The sequence below is a fragment of the Xiphias gladius genome, chromosome 21 (assembly GCF_016859285.1).
Source record: "Xiphias gladius isolate SHS-SW01 ecotype Sanya breed wild chromosome 21, ASM1685928v1, whole genome shotgun sequence".
Taxonomy (NCBI): Eukaryota; Metazoa; Chordata; class Actinopteri; order Istiophoriformes; family Xiphiidae; genus Xiphias; species Xiphias gladius.
In genome coordinates this window covers 15,929,722-15,945,958 of record NC_053420.1, presented here as the reverse complement: position 1 = coordinate 15,945,958, position 16,237 = coordinate 15,929,722, and the positions used below count along the sequence as shown (strand labels likewise).

General features: G+C 39.9%; 5 protein-coding genes across 15 annotated transcripts; 3 read left to right on the top strand and 2 right to left on the bottom strand.

Annotated features, from left to right (window-relative positions):
- Positions 1–828: 828 nt before the first annotated feature.
- tspo (translocator protein) lies at positions 829–5,956 on the top strand. Of its 5 annotated transcripts, none has more exons than XM_040159548.1 (5): positions 829–1,016; positions 2,689–2,864; positions 2,978–3,116; positions 3,249–3,418; positions 5,824–5,956. In XM_040159548.1, exons 2-5 carry the CDS (start codon positions 2,692–2,694, stop codon positions 5,939–5,941), a joined length of 600 nt encoding a protein of 199 aa, XP_040015482.1. In that variant the 5' UTR covers positions 829–1,016; positions 2,689–2,691; the 3' UTR covers positions 5,942–5,956. The 5 variants fall into 5 exon arrangements, with proteins under 5 accessions (XP_040015482.1, XP_040015486.1, XP_040015487.1 ...); XM_040159552.1 differs by lacking the exon at positions 5,824–5,956 and adding an exon at positions 4,061–4,672; XM_040159549.1 differs by having other exon boundaries at positions 1,012–1,120.
- On the bottom strand, positions 4,770–6,824 carry LOC120807473 (ubiquinol-cytochrome-c reductase complex assembly factor 2). Its single transcript, XM_040159554.1, has 4 exons — positions 6,588–6,824; positions 5,352–5,426; positions 5,054–5,120; positions 4,770–4,925 (listed from the first exon to the last, which is right to left on the bottom strand). The coding sequence occupies exons 1-4, from the start codon at positions 6,723–6,725 to the stop codon at positions 4,816–4,818; spliced, it is 390 nt and encodes a 129-aa protein (XP_040015488.1). The 5' UTR covers positions 6,726–6,824; the 3' UTR covers positions 4,770–4,815.
- A 24-nt stretch (positions 6,825–6,848) lies between these two features.
- Positions 6,849–8,774, top strand: tomm6 (translocase of outer mitochondrial membrane 6 homolog (yeast)). Its single transcript, XM_040159555.1, has 3 exons — positions 6,849–6,972; positions 8,335–8,471; positions 8,718–8,774. The coding sequence occupies exons 1-2, from the start codon at positions 6,875–6,877 to the stop codon at positions 8,429–8,431; spliced, it is 195 nt and encodes a 64-aa protein (XP_040015489.1). The 5' UTR covers positions 6,849–6,874; the 3' UTR covers positions 8,432–8,471; positions 8,718–8,774.
- Positions 8,775–9,016: 242 nt separating this feature from the next.
- c21h1orf74 (chromosome 21 C1orf74 homolog) lies at positions 9,017–9,945 on the top strand. The gene has a single exon (XM_040159547.1). It carries the CDS (start codon positions 9,069–9,071, stop codon positions 9,858–9,860), a length of 792 nt encoding a protein of 263 aa, XP_040015481.1. The 5' UTR covers positions 9,017–9,068; the 3' UTR covers positions 9,861–9,945.
- A 754-nt stretch (positions 9,946–10,699) lies between these two features.
- sirt4 (sirtuin 4) lies at positions 10,700–15,062 on the bottom strand. 7 transcript variants are annotated; one of them, XM_040159596.1, is made up of 5 exons: positions 14,905–15,062; positions 14,239–14,303; positions 13,545–14,029; positions 11,961–12,255; positions 10,700–11,863 (listed from the first exon to the last, which is right to left on the bottom strand). In XM_040159596.1, exons 3-5 carry the CDS (start codon positions 14,027–14,029, stop codon positions 11,711–11,713), a joined length of 933 nt encoding a protein of 310 aa, XP_040015530.1. In that variant the 5' UTR covers positions 14,239–14,303; positions 14,905–15,062; the 3' UTR covers positions 10,700–11,710. The 7 variants fall into 7 exon arrangements, with proteins under 7 accessions (XP_040015530.1, XP_040015526.1, XP_040015531.1 ...); XM_040159592.1 differs by having other exon boundaries at positions 14,927–15,062; XM_040159597.1 differs by having other exon boundaries at positions 13,545–13,959; positions 14,927–15,062.
- Between the last annotated feature and the right edge of the window lie 1,175 nt (positions 15,063–16,237).

The following is a 16,237-nucleotide window of genomic DNA, read 5'->3' as shown; positions in this document are numbered from 1 at the left end:
TTGCTCACACTCAGCCAATACCTTTTTTCACTGTTATGTTGGTACTTTAGAGCGTTCCTAGGTGTAATTCTTAGAACGTGGTCTCGGTGGGAAGAAAGAAGTGAAACCAACTGTTTTTCTGTTTTCACAAATCTGAAACTGCGAACAGTTCCTTTTGTCCACTAGTTAAGGAAAATCCAGGTTAGACAAGTATAAATATAGTTGCTTTTAAGCAAGACCCGGGTCCTGTTCTTCAAAGGAGACCTAACTAATTCAGACTAACATGCTGATATCAGGCTAAAATAATCCTGTTAATTCTCATCCAGCTAATTTGATTCTTGATGTCTGTTATATTTTCATTTATATTTTGCTATGTTACATTTGAGCTAATTGCATTTTGTACAAAGTCAAAAAATGTGCAAGAACAAAAACCACAAAATACCCCTGCATATTCTCATCTAAAATTGTACTCACCTCAACATTCTTTCATTACATATCTACGGAAGCAAGCTATTTGTATTTGAAAATTAGTTCATCTATAGGGTTCACCCTAAAATGTATTGGTCATGATGCGGCTAACTGTCAATAGATCAGTTTTGCGGGTTTGGGCTTAAAGACTTGTTGCCCTGACGACAGTTCCACATTGATTTTAAACCAGCTGCGGATAAAAAAGAATCCGGACTCATAGCAGCGGACAAACACAGTAATCTGGATAATTCAGCTGTCACCCACGTACGGAAAACCTCGGCTGTCATTGTCGTCGCGCTAGAAACCAACGTCAGTGACGTCACTAGCCGTTTACCCTAAAGGCCGAACTTCGGAAAGCGCGCAGTGACGTCACATTGTCGGTCGCCCGTGCGGCAGCGGCTCGGGGAGTGTCTGCCGAGTGACCGGTCGCGATAAGACCGCCCTGCCCGCCCAGCGCGCTTCTATCACAACACGCCAGCATGCCGGAGGTTCGCACTGTGGGTGTGTAGCTTCAGTCCGACAGTACAACAGACGAACTGTACATACCGAGCGGAAGAGCCGACTGAGGGGTACGTACTTCGAGCTACAGCTCATAAACCTGTCTACAGTGTTGGCACTAAAATTACCTTTCACGTCACTTTGACCCAGAGCTTTTTGGTGCTTCGTGACCTCGTTGAGTCTTAGACAACGACGAATGTGTTCACACATACAACGAAGAAAAGACAGTTAACCTTACAATTAGCATGATCTGCTGTTGTGTTCGACCGTTGACCGCCGAACAACCAGACCTGTTTTCTGAAGCTCGTACATCCAGGGTTTTTCGTTACATTTTCATAACCTCCGTAGCCTACAGCCGGTGGTGACTATTCTTGTCGAGACGGCACGAAAACCAACTTGAAGAAAACACCGCAGTGGTCAAAGGTCATTGTGCAGACTTTGTAAGTCACATTCATTTATGTTTATCATGCGGTGATACCAGCCGAACCAGTGCTGGTGTGTTGGGCCGCGGCGTGGACGCCGTAGAAAGCCGCTGTGGACTCCCTGCCCAGCAGCCAACAGCAGACGGACACCGTTACAGACCAGCTGGTGAACATAGTGGAGCGTTTAGCAGCTAAAGAGCCAGATATCTGTTGTATATATGTTTCTCCGTGTCTGCTGGATGTGCAAATAAGCAGCTGTGTGTGTGTGTGTGTCTATCTGTCTGTGGGTTTTTTTTTTTTTTTTTTTTTTCCCCCCCAACAAGTTTGCCGAATCAGCTTAAACAGTTCTAAAGCTTTTGTCCAGAGAGGGCAGTGAAATCCTGCTTTACAACCGGGGTTTGAGTTACTCTTTGAGACTTCAGATGGATATAGTGACCAATAATAATTTTTTAATCAAACATATAACATAAACTTAAACAACGAGACATTCTGACGTCGCAAAGTAATCTTAACAGGGCACCCTGGTGGACTAACTTATGTAATTGTGACACTTTTTCTAAACTATCAGTTTCTCGTTACTCATCAGCCGAAATATTGGCTGATATCGATAAATCTGCCCTAAAGTAATATCAGCCAATATATTGGCTGTGGTGATTTATCAGTCTAAGCTCTCATCTCAAACATGTTTCAAGTAAGTTTCTCTGTTGATTTCTCATAACATCCATAGAAACAAAAACAAATTAATGTATACCACTGGCCTCCAGTGGCCAGTTTATTAGGTAGGCTTATTCGGTTTTACTGAGAGGTGTTTCCAATGTTTTCTCTACCCCATTTATATCAATGAGGGTAGAGGGGATTTATTTCAAATTTTCACATTTGAAAGATGTGATATAAGACAGCGTCAGGACAGGTGTCAGGTTTTGTCTGACAGCGAAGCCCATTTAATCAGGACACAGCCAGTTTTGGGCCAACAGTTGTGTGTCCCGAGTCCCATGATGCAGAAAAACATCTAGCTTTCGGTTCCCTTGATGGAGGCAGAGGGTAGAGCTCGATATCCTTTGAAACGTTTTGATACTGGCGCCACTACAATAGGAAAGTTTTTGTACATTTTGCGATATTTTGAGAAAAATAAACATGGTATTTCTACAAGATCTTTTGTTTAAAGTTTTAACCAAAAAGTTGACTGATGAATGTTTCAATCTATGAATGGTTAAATGTAGATTTAAACCAGGAATCATCTGATCAATATAATTCCAGTAAACAAAAAAGTAGACGCAGAGCGGGGGTTAAACATCTATAACGCGTCCTGCTGTTATCTCAGAACATGTGGCTGCCTATGATTGGAATGACCGCCCTGCCACACCTGGGAGGGCTCTACGGCGGTTACATCACACGTAAAGAGGTGAAGACCTGGTACCCTACCCTGAAGAAACCATCGTGGCGCCCACCAAATGCAGCATTCCCTGTAGTGTGGACGTGTCTGTACACAGGCATGGGGTAAGAATCATGGTGACTGAGTTCTACAGTCTGTGAGATCTACAACTGCTGGCTTTTATTCTCTGTAGCACCCTCCTTACCCAAGTGATCTTATTTTGAATTCTGTCTTGCAGGTATGGCTCCTACCTGGTGTGGAAAGAGCTGGGAGGTTTCACTGAGGATGCACTGGTTCCACTGGGACTTTATGGGCTGCAACTTGCTCTGAACTGGGCCTGGACTCCTATTTTCTTTGGTGCACACAAGCTGAAATGGGTAAGTTTAACACTTACACGTAAGTATTTCTTTTAATTGGGACACAGCATGGGAAGATTATTGGGAGTGTAGTGTGACAGCTCAATGCTCTGCACTGTTGTCCATTTAACGCCCTCTCTATTCTCAATCTAGGCACTCATTGACATTGTGCTTCTTACTGGGACTGTCGGCGCCACCATGGCGTCTTGGTATCCCATCAACCGCACTGCCACTCTGCTCATGGCGCCGTACCTGTCCTGGCTGTGCCTCGCCACTTCTCTCAACTACTGCATATGGAGAGACAACCGTGAGGAAAAAGAAGAGTAAGAGACAGCTCTGTGTGCTTTGAAGAGACTACTGACATCCTGAATCGTTACAGATTGGCTGTTTTAAAATAATTTTTCTTTCTATGAAATTTCAGCAATTTCACAACTTAGTCCGATTGATGCCAGAGGATTTAATAATATAAAGTCAGCTCGTCAAAGACCAATCAATATCTGCGTATATGATGGCAAATGTGCAAAAAGTATTATAAAAAAAATCATGAGGCCAGTTAGAAATTGTGTTGTTTCTCTGTACGTTAAATGTTCAACTGTAAAACAACCTGCCTCTCGTTTGATACTTTTTATTTGTTTGGTAAAAGGATCCTTGAGTTAAAAAAAAAAAAAAAAAAATCCATCCATTCAGATCTTTTAAACAAATGCCAATATTTGTCAGTATCCGTATTGAACACAAAAATGCAACATCGATAAAGGCTACGTGATTAAACTGATTTCATATGGATCAAGTTTTATGTTTATAAATTAAGTGTAAAGCTGCATTTATTTTATTTTTTCTAAAAATGAAGACCACCTCATGTTTGCATTTATGAAGAAGTCAGTCTTGTGTTGTGGTTCCTGCTATAAATCTATTAAAATAAAAGATTTTTGTACAATTTACCATTTAAATATGTATTATTTCCACAGCAGAGCCACAGAAGAGATAAAAAACTTTCATCAGGTTATTTATCATCCAAGTTCACTGTCTTATTTTATTTTTAAAAAATGTGTGGTAAAAAGCTGACATTTACATAAATTTTAATATATATGCAGTCATAATGTAGCACCAGTACATGAACCAGACACATTCAGCAGCTCAGACCACTAACAAGAACACACAACCCAATAAATGTATCCTAACAAAATAATGTAGACATTTTTTTTAATGTGTATCTGGATCTGCATCAAAATTAACAGAGCTAGACAATTGTATGATGATTCTGCCAGATTTTTTTCAGTTGAGTAAATTCTGGATTTCATAAGAAAATAATGAAAACATCGGAGGATGTTCAGAAATGTTTATTTAAAAAAGACCAAAGCCTAAAATCACTTGTTCCTCGGCCTGTGGACTTAGTGTTTCAACCAAACTTCATTGAAATTTCAACGACACATTTTTGATATATCTCAAATAACAGACACAAAAACAAAACCTCGGTGGAGGGTAAACATCATTTTGCAATTTAAAATGTGTGTCTTCAGTTTTATCTATAGTCTTTTCAGTTTAATTTGTGTTTGTGGAGTGAATTCCTTTCCCCTCACTTTTTTTTCCTTTCGTTGTGTCTTTTTCACCTCCAAAGCAAGGCTATATAAGTATTATACTATACTAACAGTTCATTAAAATAACAGTCCAAAAAGATACCAACCATAAGCTTTATTTCTATACATGCAATGAGAAAAGACAGTTATTTTTCAGGAGCTTTCTCTGGAACGTCTTCTGGTGATTTGGAGGAGAATCTCTCCATTAACGTCTTCCACAGACCCTTTTTTTCCTCGTCCATCTGTTGCATACTCCCTGTGAAATGAGCATGACAGTAATTTTAATTTCACAAGTTAACTTTAACAATATTTTGTTTTTGGGTTTTTTTTCTGGTAAAAAGTAAAGATAGAAGACACACAACATGTGATACTGCAGGTCCGTACCTGACAACAGCACTTTACATTCTTCCACCGTAACACCAGTAAAGCTGGTGTCTCTTACACGAGGAAACTTTGAACAGATAAAATTAGATGTTTGAATTGAATACATACAGTTTACTGGTTTTCACATAGGAATAGGTAAAGAAACAAACACACATTCCAATATGATTTTACAATTGCCACTACATTTACAGACTATCTGCACAATAGTCAGAGCGTGTCCTGTTAAACCTACATAACAATGCTTAGATGTAGCAGATACAATCAGAGAAGCACCTGAGATATGTGAATATATACTTACTCGTTGTCTGTATATGTTGCCGTTAATTCGGGCCAAACTTTCGTACATCTGGTCACATTTCTCTGGATCTGAGATCTGGAGGGAAAAAGTTTAAGCTTAGGTTGGTAAAATGTGAAGAACTGGACAGATGTCAGCAACCCAATACAACTATTGGGTAGTTCCATCTATAATAATGAACCATATTTCACACATTCATCATATGTTTTGAATGAAAATTTAAATCTCAAAAGTAACTAATAACTTTAGAACCCAACCGATAAATCAGCAGGTGGCCTTTCTCTGCAAATATCGGCATTGGTGTGTACTGCATGTTATACAGTATTTTTTTTTTTTTGTATTTGTGTTGTACAGTTGTTTTTGATGCTACATTAATTTCCAGTGAAGTTTTCTTCAGGATCTTCTGTTATGTTTGCTGTTAGTTGTCTGTTTTTGAAAGCGTAAGACAACCGGCTGTTATCTTTTACTTCTGCAGCATGTGCATCAGTGGCAGCCTCCACCCAGGGACTACAGATGGGAATGAGTTTACAGCTATGTCTGGTGCATTAAATGTATTCTGCACAGTCCCTGTTAAACAAACAAACGAGCAATAAATAAATAAATGTTGTTATATTTTCATCAATTTTACTTCACACTCAGTGCATTTCTTAAAACATACATTTATCAGAGAGCCTTTCCTAATTTTATTTGAGATTTTATTTTTTTTGTCTTTTTATTCAGTTTTAATCCCCGTTTTATAATTTCTTGTATATGACATTACTAATTTGGTGTTTTTTTTTAAATCCTTTATCGTGTGATTTTTGTTTATTTGCTGCCCTGTGTGAAGCACTTTGCAACTTGAGTTGTGAAAAGTGCTCTACAAAGAAAGATTATTATTATTGTTATTAGTAGTAGTAGTAGTAGTGGTACTGTTATCCGTCCATCAATGGAAAATACCGGAGTAAATGTACTTACTTACACTGACACTTATGAAACACTGTTTACACGATGAAAGTTTTGGAGTCTTATTATGTTAAGGTGATTATTTTACCTTGTAGATATAAACACAGCTAGTTATTCACTACTTTTGGCCTCTACAGCTGCATCTACGAAGTTCATAATAAAGAGGCTCCACGGGTAACTACACTCGACCAGGGCAGACAAGGTCGCCGGCTGCTAGTCCTCCCTTCTCCCAGCAAAAACCCTCCGCTTAGCTCGGTGTGTTCATGTCGCGAAACCGCGCCAGCTAACCTACGGTACCTGTGTGTTTTCACCCTCACGGAAGGTGGAGGCTACTCTCTGTCGCAGAAACGTCCCCAAATCGCGGCCTTTCTTGGTCTCATCCCGGGGCCACTCCTCACACAGCTTCAAGAACCGACGATACCTGGTGGCGGACATCTCTGGGCGAATAACGATTTACAGGTTGAGTAAGAGCGTATGAAATTTGAGCTCGATCGCGCACCGTACTGGTGTTACATCTAAACTCTTCCCCTTCTTCATTAGTTCCGCTCGTTGTCGCTGCTGTCGTTACACCGCACGTTAGCACGATGACCGGTTCAAACGGTAAAAATGGCTCTTCCCCCGCTGTGATGGACTGGATCCGTTCAGCTTGTCGGTTTGCAACAGACAGAAACGACTTCAGAAGGTGAGTTAATGTGGACAGGGTGCGATGGGTGATGTGTGTTATCGTTAGCCACACGGCTAACATCACAGGGTCCATGGGGAGGTTTGCCCTTGAGTCTCTCGCCTGGATGAGCTCAAACGATTGGTCGATTAGTCGATCAGCGTAGTCAGTTGACAGAAAGTTGTCTGCAACCGTTCTGATACTCAGTTAACTGTTTAAGTCACTCAACCTGACTCGACATGTTGTGGTTCCAGCTCTTCAAATGTGCGGATTTGCTACTTTTTTGTTTAAAATATTATAAATTGAATATTTTTTGAGCTTTGGATAGTTGATCTGACAGAACAAAACATTCCAAGATATCATCTTGGGCTCTGGGATATTACACTGTGAATTTTTCACAATTTTCTGATATTTAAGAGATTGAATGATCAATGAAGTGATCAATTCAGAAAATAAATGATTGATTGATTAATAAATAATCGATGAAACAGAATTATCTTTCTCAAACCCCATTGTCTCTAAAGCATCATTACCTTTACCAGGCTAAGTGGGCAGTTGGCCTGGGGCCCCTGGAGTTCTGGGGCCCCAGGCCAACTGCAGCTCCAGGCCTACAGTATGTCAAACTGTACAGCCATAGCACAACATAAAATTTGTGGGTCTTGCTTTTTTACACGAGCTTGCGGTCCCTGTCTTGGAGAGGCTCCCTGCGTCAAAATCTAGTTTCAGTGCTTTCCTTATTCCAGTTCTGTGCTTTTAACTGCAACGTCGCTGGTTCAAATCCACATTTCCTGTCAGTCTCTGCACTGATTGTTAAAACTATCCAAAAAAGAAATAGGCTAAAATATGTATAAAGTAATTAACAAAGAGCATTTACAACAGCCAAATGCCTTGTTTAATTCATAAAACTAAGTCCAAGGGATCCTGATCAAAATAGAGTATGTTGGGGTGTTCTTGTGGCCCAGTGTTTGAGACACATACCGCATGACGGCAGCATCCCCGTTTTGATTCTCAGCTGGGGACCTTTTTTGCATGTCATATGTCTCTCCCTACGTTTCCTGTCTGTATCTACACTGTCACTGTCTAGTAAATGCAAATGTTTGTTCTGTGTACATGTACAAAATAATTACTATTAGCTGATGTATCAAAGATCCACTACTGTTCTGGCTATTTTTTATAAATTAATGTGTCTAATCAGTTAACCCCGCAGCAAAACTGTGAGGTGGTGATGGGGGGGGGGGGTTGCTCCAGGTCCTTATAGGAGTTTACTCTAGCCATCATCACTTTTAATTCAGCTGATGTTGAGATGTGTTTTTTGGTGCTGTGTCTTAAAAGCTTTAATCTTTTCAATCATTTGTGACTCAGTCGATGTCAATTCTCTTTCAGGAATCTTCTGGTCAACGTGGGCTTGTTTGCAGCTGGTGTTTGGGTTGCACGAAATCTCTCAGATTTTGACCTGATGTCTCCTCAGCCTGTAACATAACCTGGTTTAAAAATACAGCATCGCCAAAACCAGGATGATGGTGAGATCATCTTCTGTGGTAGAGACCAGAGTGAGATGCAGTCTGTTTTGCACACTACTATTGACCAAACCAAAACGTATTTATCATGAAAATCTGTTTTTGACCAAACTGCTACAAAATACATTTCAACTGCAGTTGATATGCAGACCAGTGACAAAATTGCATGTTATTTGCTTTAAAGAGGAGCAAAATTTGTAACTGACTTGTAACTAATTTGTAACTGACGTGATGTTTCTGTTCCTCCAGGTGTCTTGGACCAACAAAGAAGAAACAAGGGACATGAATAAATGATCATGAAACTTTTATGACGAGTTATACTTTGAAAACAAATCATCTTGTTTACCTGAATTTGCTTCATTTCACTTTTTATTTTCATCTCATTGTAGATGGCCTTAAAACAAAAAATTACATTCAGTCAGTGTCTCTGCTCTTGTTGTCTTTGACTCACAGATTTCGAAATAGCGTTTTAATTAAATTTTTTAAGATCTCCCATAGCTGGTTTGCATTTGGGAAAGTGCATCAGAAATGTGTCGTTACTGAGGTCTACCATTTTGGTACATTTGAGTATTTGAACTGTGTGTCGTGATTTATGCAGCTATGTCCACTCAGGAGCTCTTTGTTGCTGCAGCTCGTAAATGTCTGTGTGTTGGTAGAAAATCTCTTTCCCTTCCTCAGAGTCTGGACCTGGCTGCTCAGGTCTCGGCCGTTGATTTGGGGTTTAAACCCGCTCTGCTGTATGACAGTAACAGCGCCAGTTCGGAAAAGGTGCAGCAGTATTTGAGCTCTTTGCAGTCTTCCCAGCTTGTGTCTAAATCACTTCTCACGTTGGATTTAAATGGAAACACTCTTATAGTTAATCCAGTTACAGTCAGATCAGATCTAGAGCAGGTGCTTTGTGAGAGCAGCGTGGCTGTGATCGATGTCGGCCACTCACTGGAGAAGCCCACCATCACTGACCTGCTCAGAGTAGAGCTGAAGAGCATGATACAAGTTTTACTGCTTCTTCTGAGAGGGTTTGAACAACTGAAGGAGGCTGAGAAACCTCTTTATGTTGGAGAGAAATGTCAAGAATGGAACCTGTGCACAGTATTCGGTCTTTTATTGGGTTACCCCGTCACCTACTGGTTCGATCAGACCAAAAGCTTTGAAAACTGTCTGTCTATGACTCCCCTGATGGTGACTACAGCTGCGGCAACATGGCAGGCAGTCCCCGCAGGTCACAGATGTTGTCTGTACTCTTTCAGCGTCCCGGCTGTTCTGCTCGAAGAGACGCAGTCCAACCTGGAGTACTGGAGGCTTCGTTTACAAAGAAGATTTCAGCAGCAAAATGTCCTAAAGGATCTTACTGTTTGTCAAACCACAGTAACTCTGCCCTCAGTCTGTTTGTGATGCTAACATAAGTTTGTCTTTAAAATAACCTGTTATAGAACATGTGGATGTACTTTATCAATCCATTAAACTTTGTCAAAACAGATGTTTATTTCTCACTGTGCAGTGGTATTCAAATCTTGGACTAATAGAAGCACTGCTGTTTGTGTGTGTCAACACAACACACGCACAAACACAAGCTGAAGTAAGATAGAAGTAACCGATGACAGTGGCTGAAAACATTTAAAAAACACTCATCATTCAATGGCCATTTTCAAAGTGATAGTACAAAGTTATGTTTATCTTCAGGTATGTAGAATAATGTGCTACACTGAGTGGGGGGGGGGGTATTTGTGTGTGTGTGTGTTTATATATATATATATATATATATATATATTATTTATGTATATGTGTGTATATACATATGTATATATACACACGTGTATACACATACACACGTGTATATATATATATATGTATACATATATATATACATATGTGTGTGTGTGTATATATATATATATGTACACACACCTGTAAATACTTAATTTTAAAAGTTTAAAAATAACTTTTAAGTGACTACATCTGTGCAATAAATGTAGTGCGGTAAAAATTTAATCATTTCTATCTGAAATGTAATGAAATAAAATTGTAAAGTAGGAGGACATGGAAATACTCAAGTAAAGTACTTCAAAATTGTGCTTAAGTACAGTACCTGAGTAAATGTATTTAGTTACTTCCCACCACTTGTTATTCCTCCTTGCTTGCATTCAAATAAAGGCAAAAAAGATAACCTGTTGATGTCAGAGGACATTTTAATTTAAAAACGAAATGTGATGATTAGCTAAAATAACCACCAGTGTTTATTTCATACTCACAAATTATGATGTTTCAGGACATAAATGTTGCAAGAGTTAGTTGATCTACATGTAGAACTACAGCTGCAAATCTAAATTTGCAAATAACACAGAAGACTTTCTGACATCCAAAGTGCTGTAATGCTTTACAATAATTTAATTAAAAGAACTAAAACAGACAATATGTTTTTGTTATGACATTTCAAATATAAACATTTGCATTAGTTTTAGGTAAAACAAGATCTACTGCTTGACAGTTTGCTGAACAGACACTTGTAGTCTCAACTACACTTAACATTGTTTAACAAACTGACAAAAGGTCCATCCTCCTCACTATGTTATCATTTCAAATGTATGCCTATTAATATCAGCAACACATTATATAAAAACACGATCATAATCCATTCACAGATAACACAAATTAAATCCATTGAAAACCATTTGATCGTAGTATATTTTGTGTAATGTCTTGAATTAGTTTCAAGTTTATTAGATACACCTCTGGTCTATCTTAACCTGCTACATGCTTTTGTGCCTTTATGTACAAGCTACGTGCACTTCCACAAAATTCTTGTAGTTAAAAACAGGTCAGTTTAAGACGATTGCCCAGGACAATTTCTTTAAATAAAAGCAGCATCAGTATACCGTGAGTGAACGGAGAAAAGATATTGACCCCTGACACCGATCTGTTGCGTGCAGAGAAGTTGAGTTTCCAAGACAGGCACACACTTTTTTCTATGAAGACCATTTATCTTATAAATATTTAATTGTTCTGCAAACAATTTGTGGCTACACATATTTCAGGTTTTGCCTTATTTTGATAAAAGAGTTGAGGGCTCCTGGCAGAGGTGCGTATATGATTCTGGCTCAGTTTGATTTACACAAAAAAGTGCCAGACAGCTGAGAACATCATCCTGAAGGTGAGTATGTAGCTACCTTGTTAAATCTGAGGTAGCTTGCACAGATTTTTTGATGACCTGAATACAGAATTTTCAAACTTTATGTCCATGACAGTCAGAGTGGGTGAATGACTGACAGCACTTCACCACAGCGGCCGTTCACTTTCAGCTCAGCCAAGTGGTCGGCTCTCGTGGGCCCGATGTTCAGGATGGCGACTGGCATTTTCCTGTCACCTGCTGCCAGTAAGAACCTGTATCCTGAATATACCTTGGGAATATCAAAGAGGGCCACAATTAATTGCAAAAGTCCAGAATAACTGTATTGTAACCTAGTGTGATTGTGACCAAGGGGCTCCAAAACCTACCTGTAGCGAAGAACCCACGACTAGCACCGCGTCCGACTCTGCCAGTCTGCTGTGCACAAACTGTACCGTCCCTTTTTTCACAGTGTCTCCAAAAAACGTGACATCAGGCTTCAGTATCCCTCCGCAGTCGTCGCAGGAGGGAACTCTGAAATGGAGGACCTGCTCGTCCTCCAAGAAGACATCACCATCCGGAGCCACAGCGCCTGCGTGAGCCTTCCAGCCTGGGTTTAATGCGACGAATCGTCTCTGGAGCTCCTCCCTTGCTGAAATGGCACCACAGCCTAGGCACGTCACCCTGAGGACACCAAAATTTCATCATCACATTTCAGCACCCGGGTGGTGACTTATAATGTCAGTTTAGCAACACAACAAAAACAATTATTTCTTAATTAATCATCGTGGTGCAGACAGCTCTGGTTTTATTTGCTCAGGTTTTGAGTTATCGGTCTCTAATACTTCTGCCACCAACCCACTATGATGGAGGTGACAGGAATTTAATTTGTGGTGCTCACAGCAATAAAAAATGTACTTTTAAGACCTTCCAGAGCTTTGTGTCTTTCTAGAAACAATGTCTCAGTCACTGTAGATATTCCACAGACCTTTCGGTCAACAGTTTTCTATCCAACCACTTTCTACTGAAGAAGTGGTCTCAATGAAAACAGTTTCACAGTGAGGTTTGTCCAGACCAGAGTAACTGGGAGTTGTTTGCTGTACACATCCATGTTAATTTTTTTAATCCATTTTTTAAATGCTGTGACCACCACAAACAAAAGTCCATTCAGCATGGATCTTGGAGTCTGATATCTCCAAACCGGAGCAATAAAATCAACATTAGCTGCGTGGCTAAATATGTTTTTTGTCATTTGGGGTGAACCAACCCTTGAAACATTCTGCTAATAAAAACCAGAACATTTCTCTATAACTTCCTTCAATCTAATGACTTAACTGCAGCAGTATGTGGCAGCATTAGCTTTATCATCTTGAAAACTTAAAAACAGAAACAAAATGAAATACATCTGAAGACCACAATCTTAATGCCAGCAAGTAGTGGTGTAATGTAACGAAGAACATTTACTCGAGCACTGTACTCGAGCAAATTTCAGGTTCCTTTTACTCTAATTGAGTATTTCCATTTCATGCTACCTTATAATTCTAATCAAATACATTGCAGAGATAAATGTTACACTTTTTTAGTCCGCTACATTTATCTGACACTTTTAGGTACTACTTAATTTATAGATTTTACAAATAAAACAAATGAGCAGTTTATGAAATACGATGTGCTGTTACATTTCAACCACCTACAACAGTAAGATGCTACTTGCACACTGATGCATCAGTAAAAATAATCCAACTCTCCTGAGGGACATTTTTCTGAATAATGAGTATTTTGATACTGAGAGTAGTTTACTGACAACACTTTCAGACTTTTGTGTAACTTCTGTCACAATTTCAATGCAGGACTTTCACTTATGATGGTGTATTTTCATATTCCAGTATTTCTGGTGTTAGTCAAGCAAAGGATCTGAACTCACCTACACCACTGAGGGCCCATGATTAAGATGTCAGGCGATGTTTTCTCACCTGTGGGAACAGCCGTGGAGCTCCGTCAATCTTTTCTGTCCTGCCTTTGAGTGGAGAGCGTCCACATTTTGTGTAACCAGCCAGTGCAGCTTCCCCTTCTCCTCCCATTGCTGCAGGGCCTTGTGTGCAGAGTTTGGCTGATGGGAGGAGAACTGTGGCCACCCGACAAAGTTTCTAGCCCAGTAGCGCTGGCGGGATTTTGCACTGCGGACAAACTCTGCATGCTGCATGGGTCGTCTGTCAGTGCGGGCGTACAGTCCAACACCCTCTGAGCGATAATCGGGGATGCCCGACTCGGTGGAGAGACCTGCTCCACTGATAACAAACAGGCGTCTGGCTCGGGCCACAAAGTCCTGCAGCTGGTCCAGGGAGTGGGCATCGGTGGTGCTGCAGGTGGGGACAAAGTTCAACATACCTGCAGGGACAGAGGATGCCCTCCTTACAGGTGCTGTGTGCAATGTGATGGTCCACCATGGCAGTCTCATCTACATCAGGACAAATACAGTGGTGATGATTGTACACTAAATCACTAAGTTCATTACAGCACTTGCCCCGCATTTCTCCACCGAGGGGCAGTGGCAAGTCACTGACAGTGAATGCAAACTGTGTAATACTGGGTTTCTGCAGGGGTCACTAAATTAAATGTAAGACTTTCAAAGACATTTTTAGCACCCCATAGAATGTAATTCGATACCTGTTTCACAGTCCTACTGCTCAAATTATGAAGGTATGATGGAAAAGTAGTAGGGATGACACGACCTAGAAAAATTTAACAAATACATGTCCATTTATGTACAATTATTTTGTTATTATTTCCTGGCATATTCCATAATAATATAATTAATTAATCATTAGACATGACCTGGACAATCAGCAGGAAATAAATTACATGAACTGAAAATGAACAATTTGAGGTCCGAGGTCTAGAACTGGGGGTTTTCCAGTCAGGTTTTTCTAAAATCACCCACTAAAACCTTTTATAACGTAACGTATACTATAGCAAGCCAGAAAAAAAACACCATTTAAAACCTTTGCAAATGAAATGTAAGACTTTTTAAAAGCTTAAAGGTCTTTTTTTGAGGAAACTTAAATCAATGCTTCTTAAGACCCCTCAAGACCCAGATACCCCGTAAGTAGTTAAGAAGCCATACGACCACATGCTATCGCAGTCTGCTTAGCGTGACCTTTACAGTTTTAATGTTCTAATGAGCTTTAATGCCAACAAAGCCCGAATATATGAAAACATATCGAAGAAGCACCTGAAACGGTCACTTTTCTGTTTCGCACGAGTGCCCGTTTCAGCCGGTAACTACCAGCTGGCTAATGATAGTGACAATGTCAGCTAGCTAACTTTGCTTACCAACGTTAGTCAACTACTGTACCTTATTGGTGAGTTACGGGGATTACTACAGATTATTGCAGTTTCTGGCACAACAACGTGTCAGCAGCTACAAAGTGTTGGTTGAATAACAAGACAAACCACAACATGATGATATAAGACGGGAACCTTTTGTCCGGACTGTGACACGGACAGCAAAACAGGAAATACCCGATTTTATGTAACGCCGAGCACGAACACGCCGCAGTCTGGGAATTGTAGTCGAAGGACTTTTGCTGAAGATCGCAATGTCGTTCAGCTATATTTGCCAAAATGTCCTTAGTACGTTCTTAATGACAAACTGTAGCCCGAATAAATCAATGTCTCTCAACTATTTATACAAGTCATTGTCTAAACAGTAAGCATGTAAATAGAATAACATAACACATAATATATATATACTCAGTTGGCAGTTTATTAAGTAAACCTAATACAACCGTCCTTCAATAAATCCAACCTTCATGAAGGTGACTATGTGCAGTTCGTGTTGATTTAGTGAGAAACGTGTCGATTCAACTTCATCGTCATTTTGGAGGAAGTAGTTCGTATTTGTTTGCATTACAGGTGTTTGTCTTATTTAACGAACCGTCATTGATATGATGAATAAAAATGATCATACAGGTAAATAAAAGCCTCCCTAAAACAATTTTAATAAAAACTGAACATGGTAACCTTCATGAGGCGAGGATTTATTGAAGGACTGTTGTATCAGACTGCATTAATTTTAGTCAAGTGTACCTAGTGCCTGAGTGTAAGCACATATACCTTTGTTATTTTGAGTGGAGCTCCTGAACCTGGCACATTTTCATTGGTCTCTGACATATAAGAGTATTCTGCAAAAATGTTAATGTTTAGATTCTCATCCATCGCACAATACCTGCAGGGAGGTGTCCGAACGGTCCCGAATTCATTCTGCAGCAGGACAACTACCCCAAACATACAGCCAGAGTCATACAGAGTCCTGCAACAGATGGTCTGGCCAAAACAGAGCCCTGATCTCAACATCATGGAGTCATTCTGAGATCACATGAAGAAGCAGAGGACACTGAGACAGACTAAACCGACAGAGGAAATGTGGCAAGGTCTCCAACAACCTACCTTCCAAGTACGTTGAAAAACTGTGCAAGTGTACCAAGGAGAACTGGTGCTGTCTTAAGGGCAAAGGGTGGCCACAGGAAATATTGATTAGATTTTTTTTTTTTTCTGTTCACTGCACTTTGTATGAAGTTAACTGATAAATAAAACAATTCATGCCTTTTTTTTAAAAGCATCCTCGCTTTATTTTTAATGCCTAAAACCTTTACGCAGTACTGTA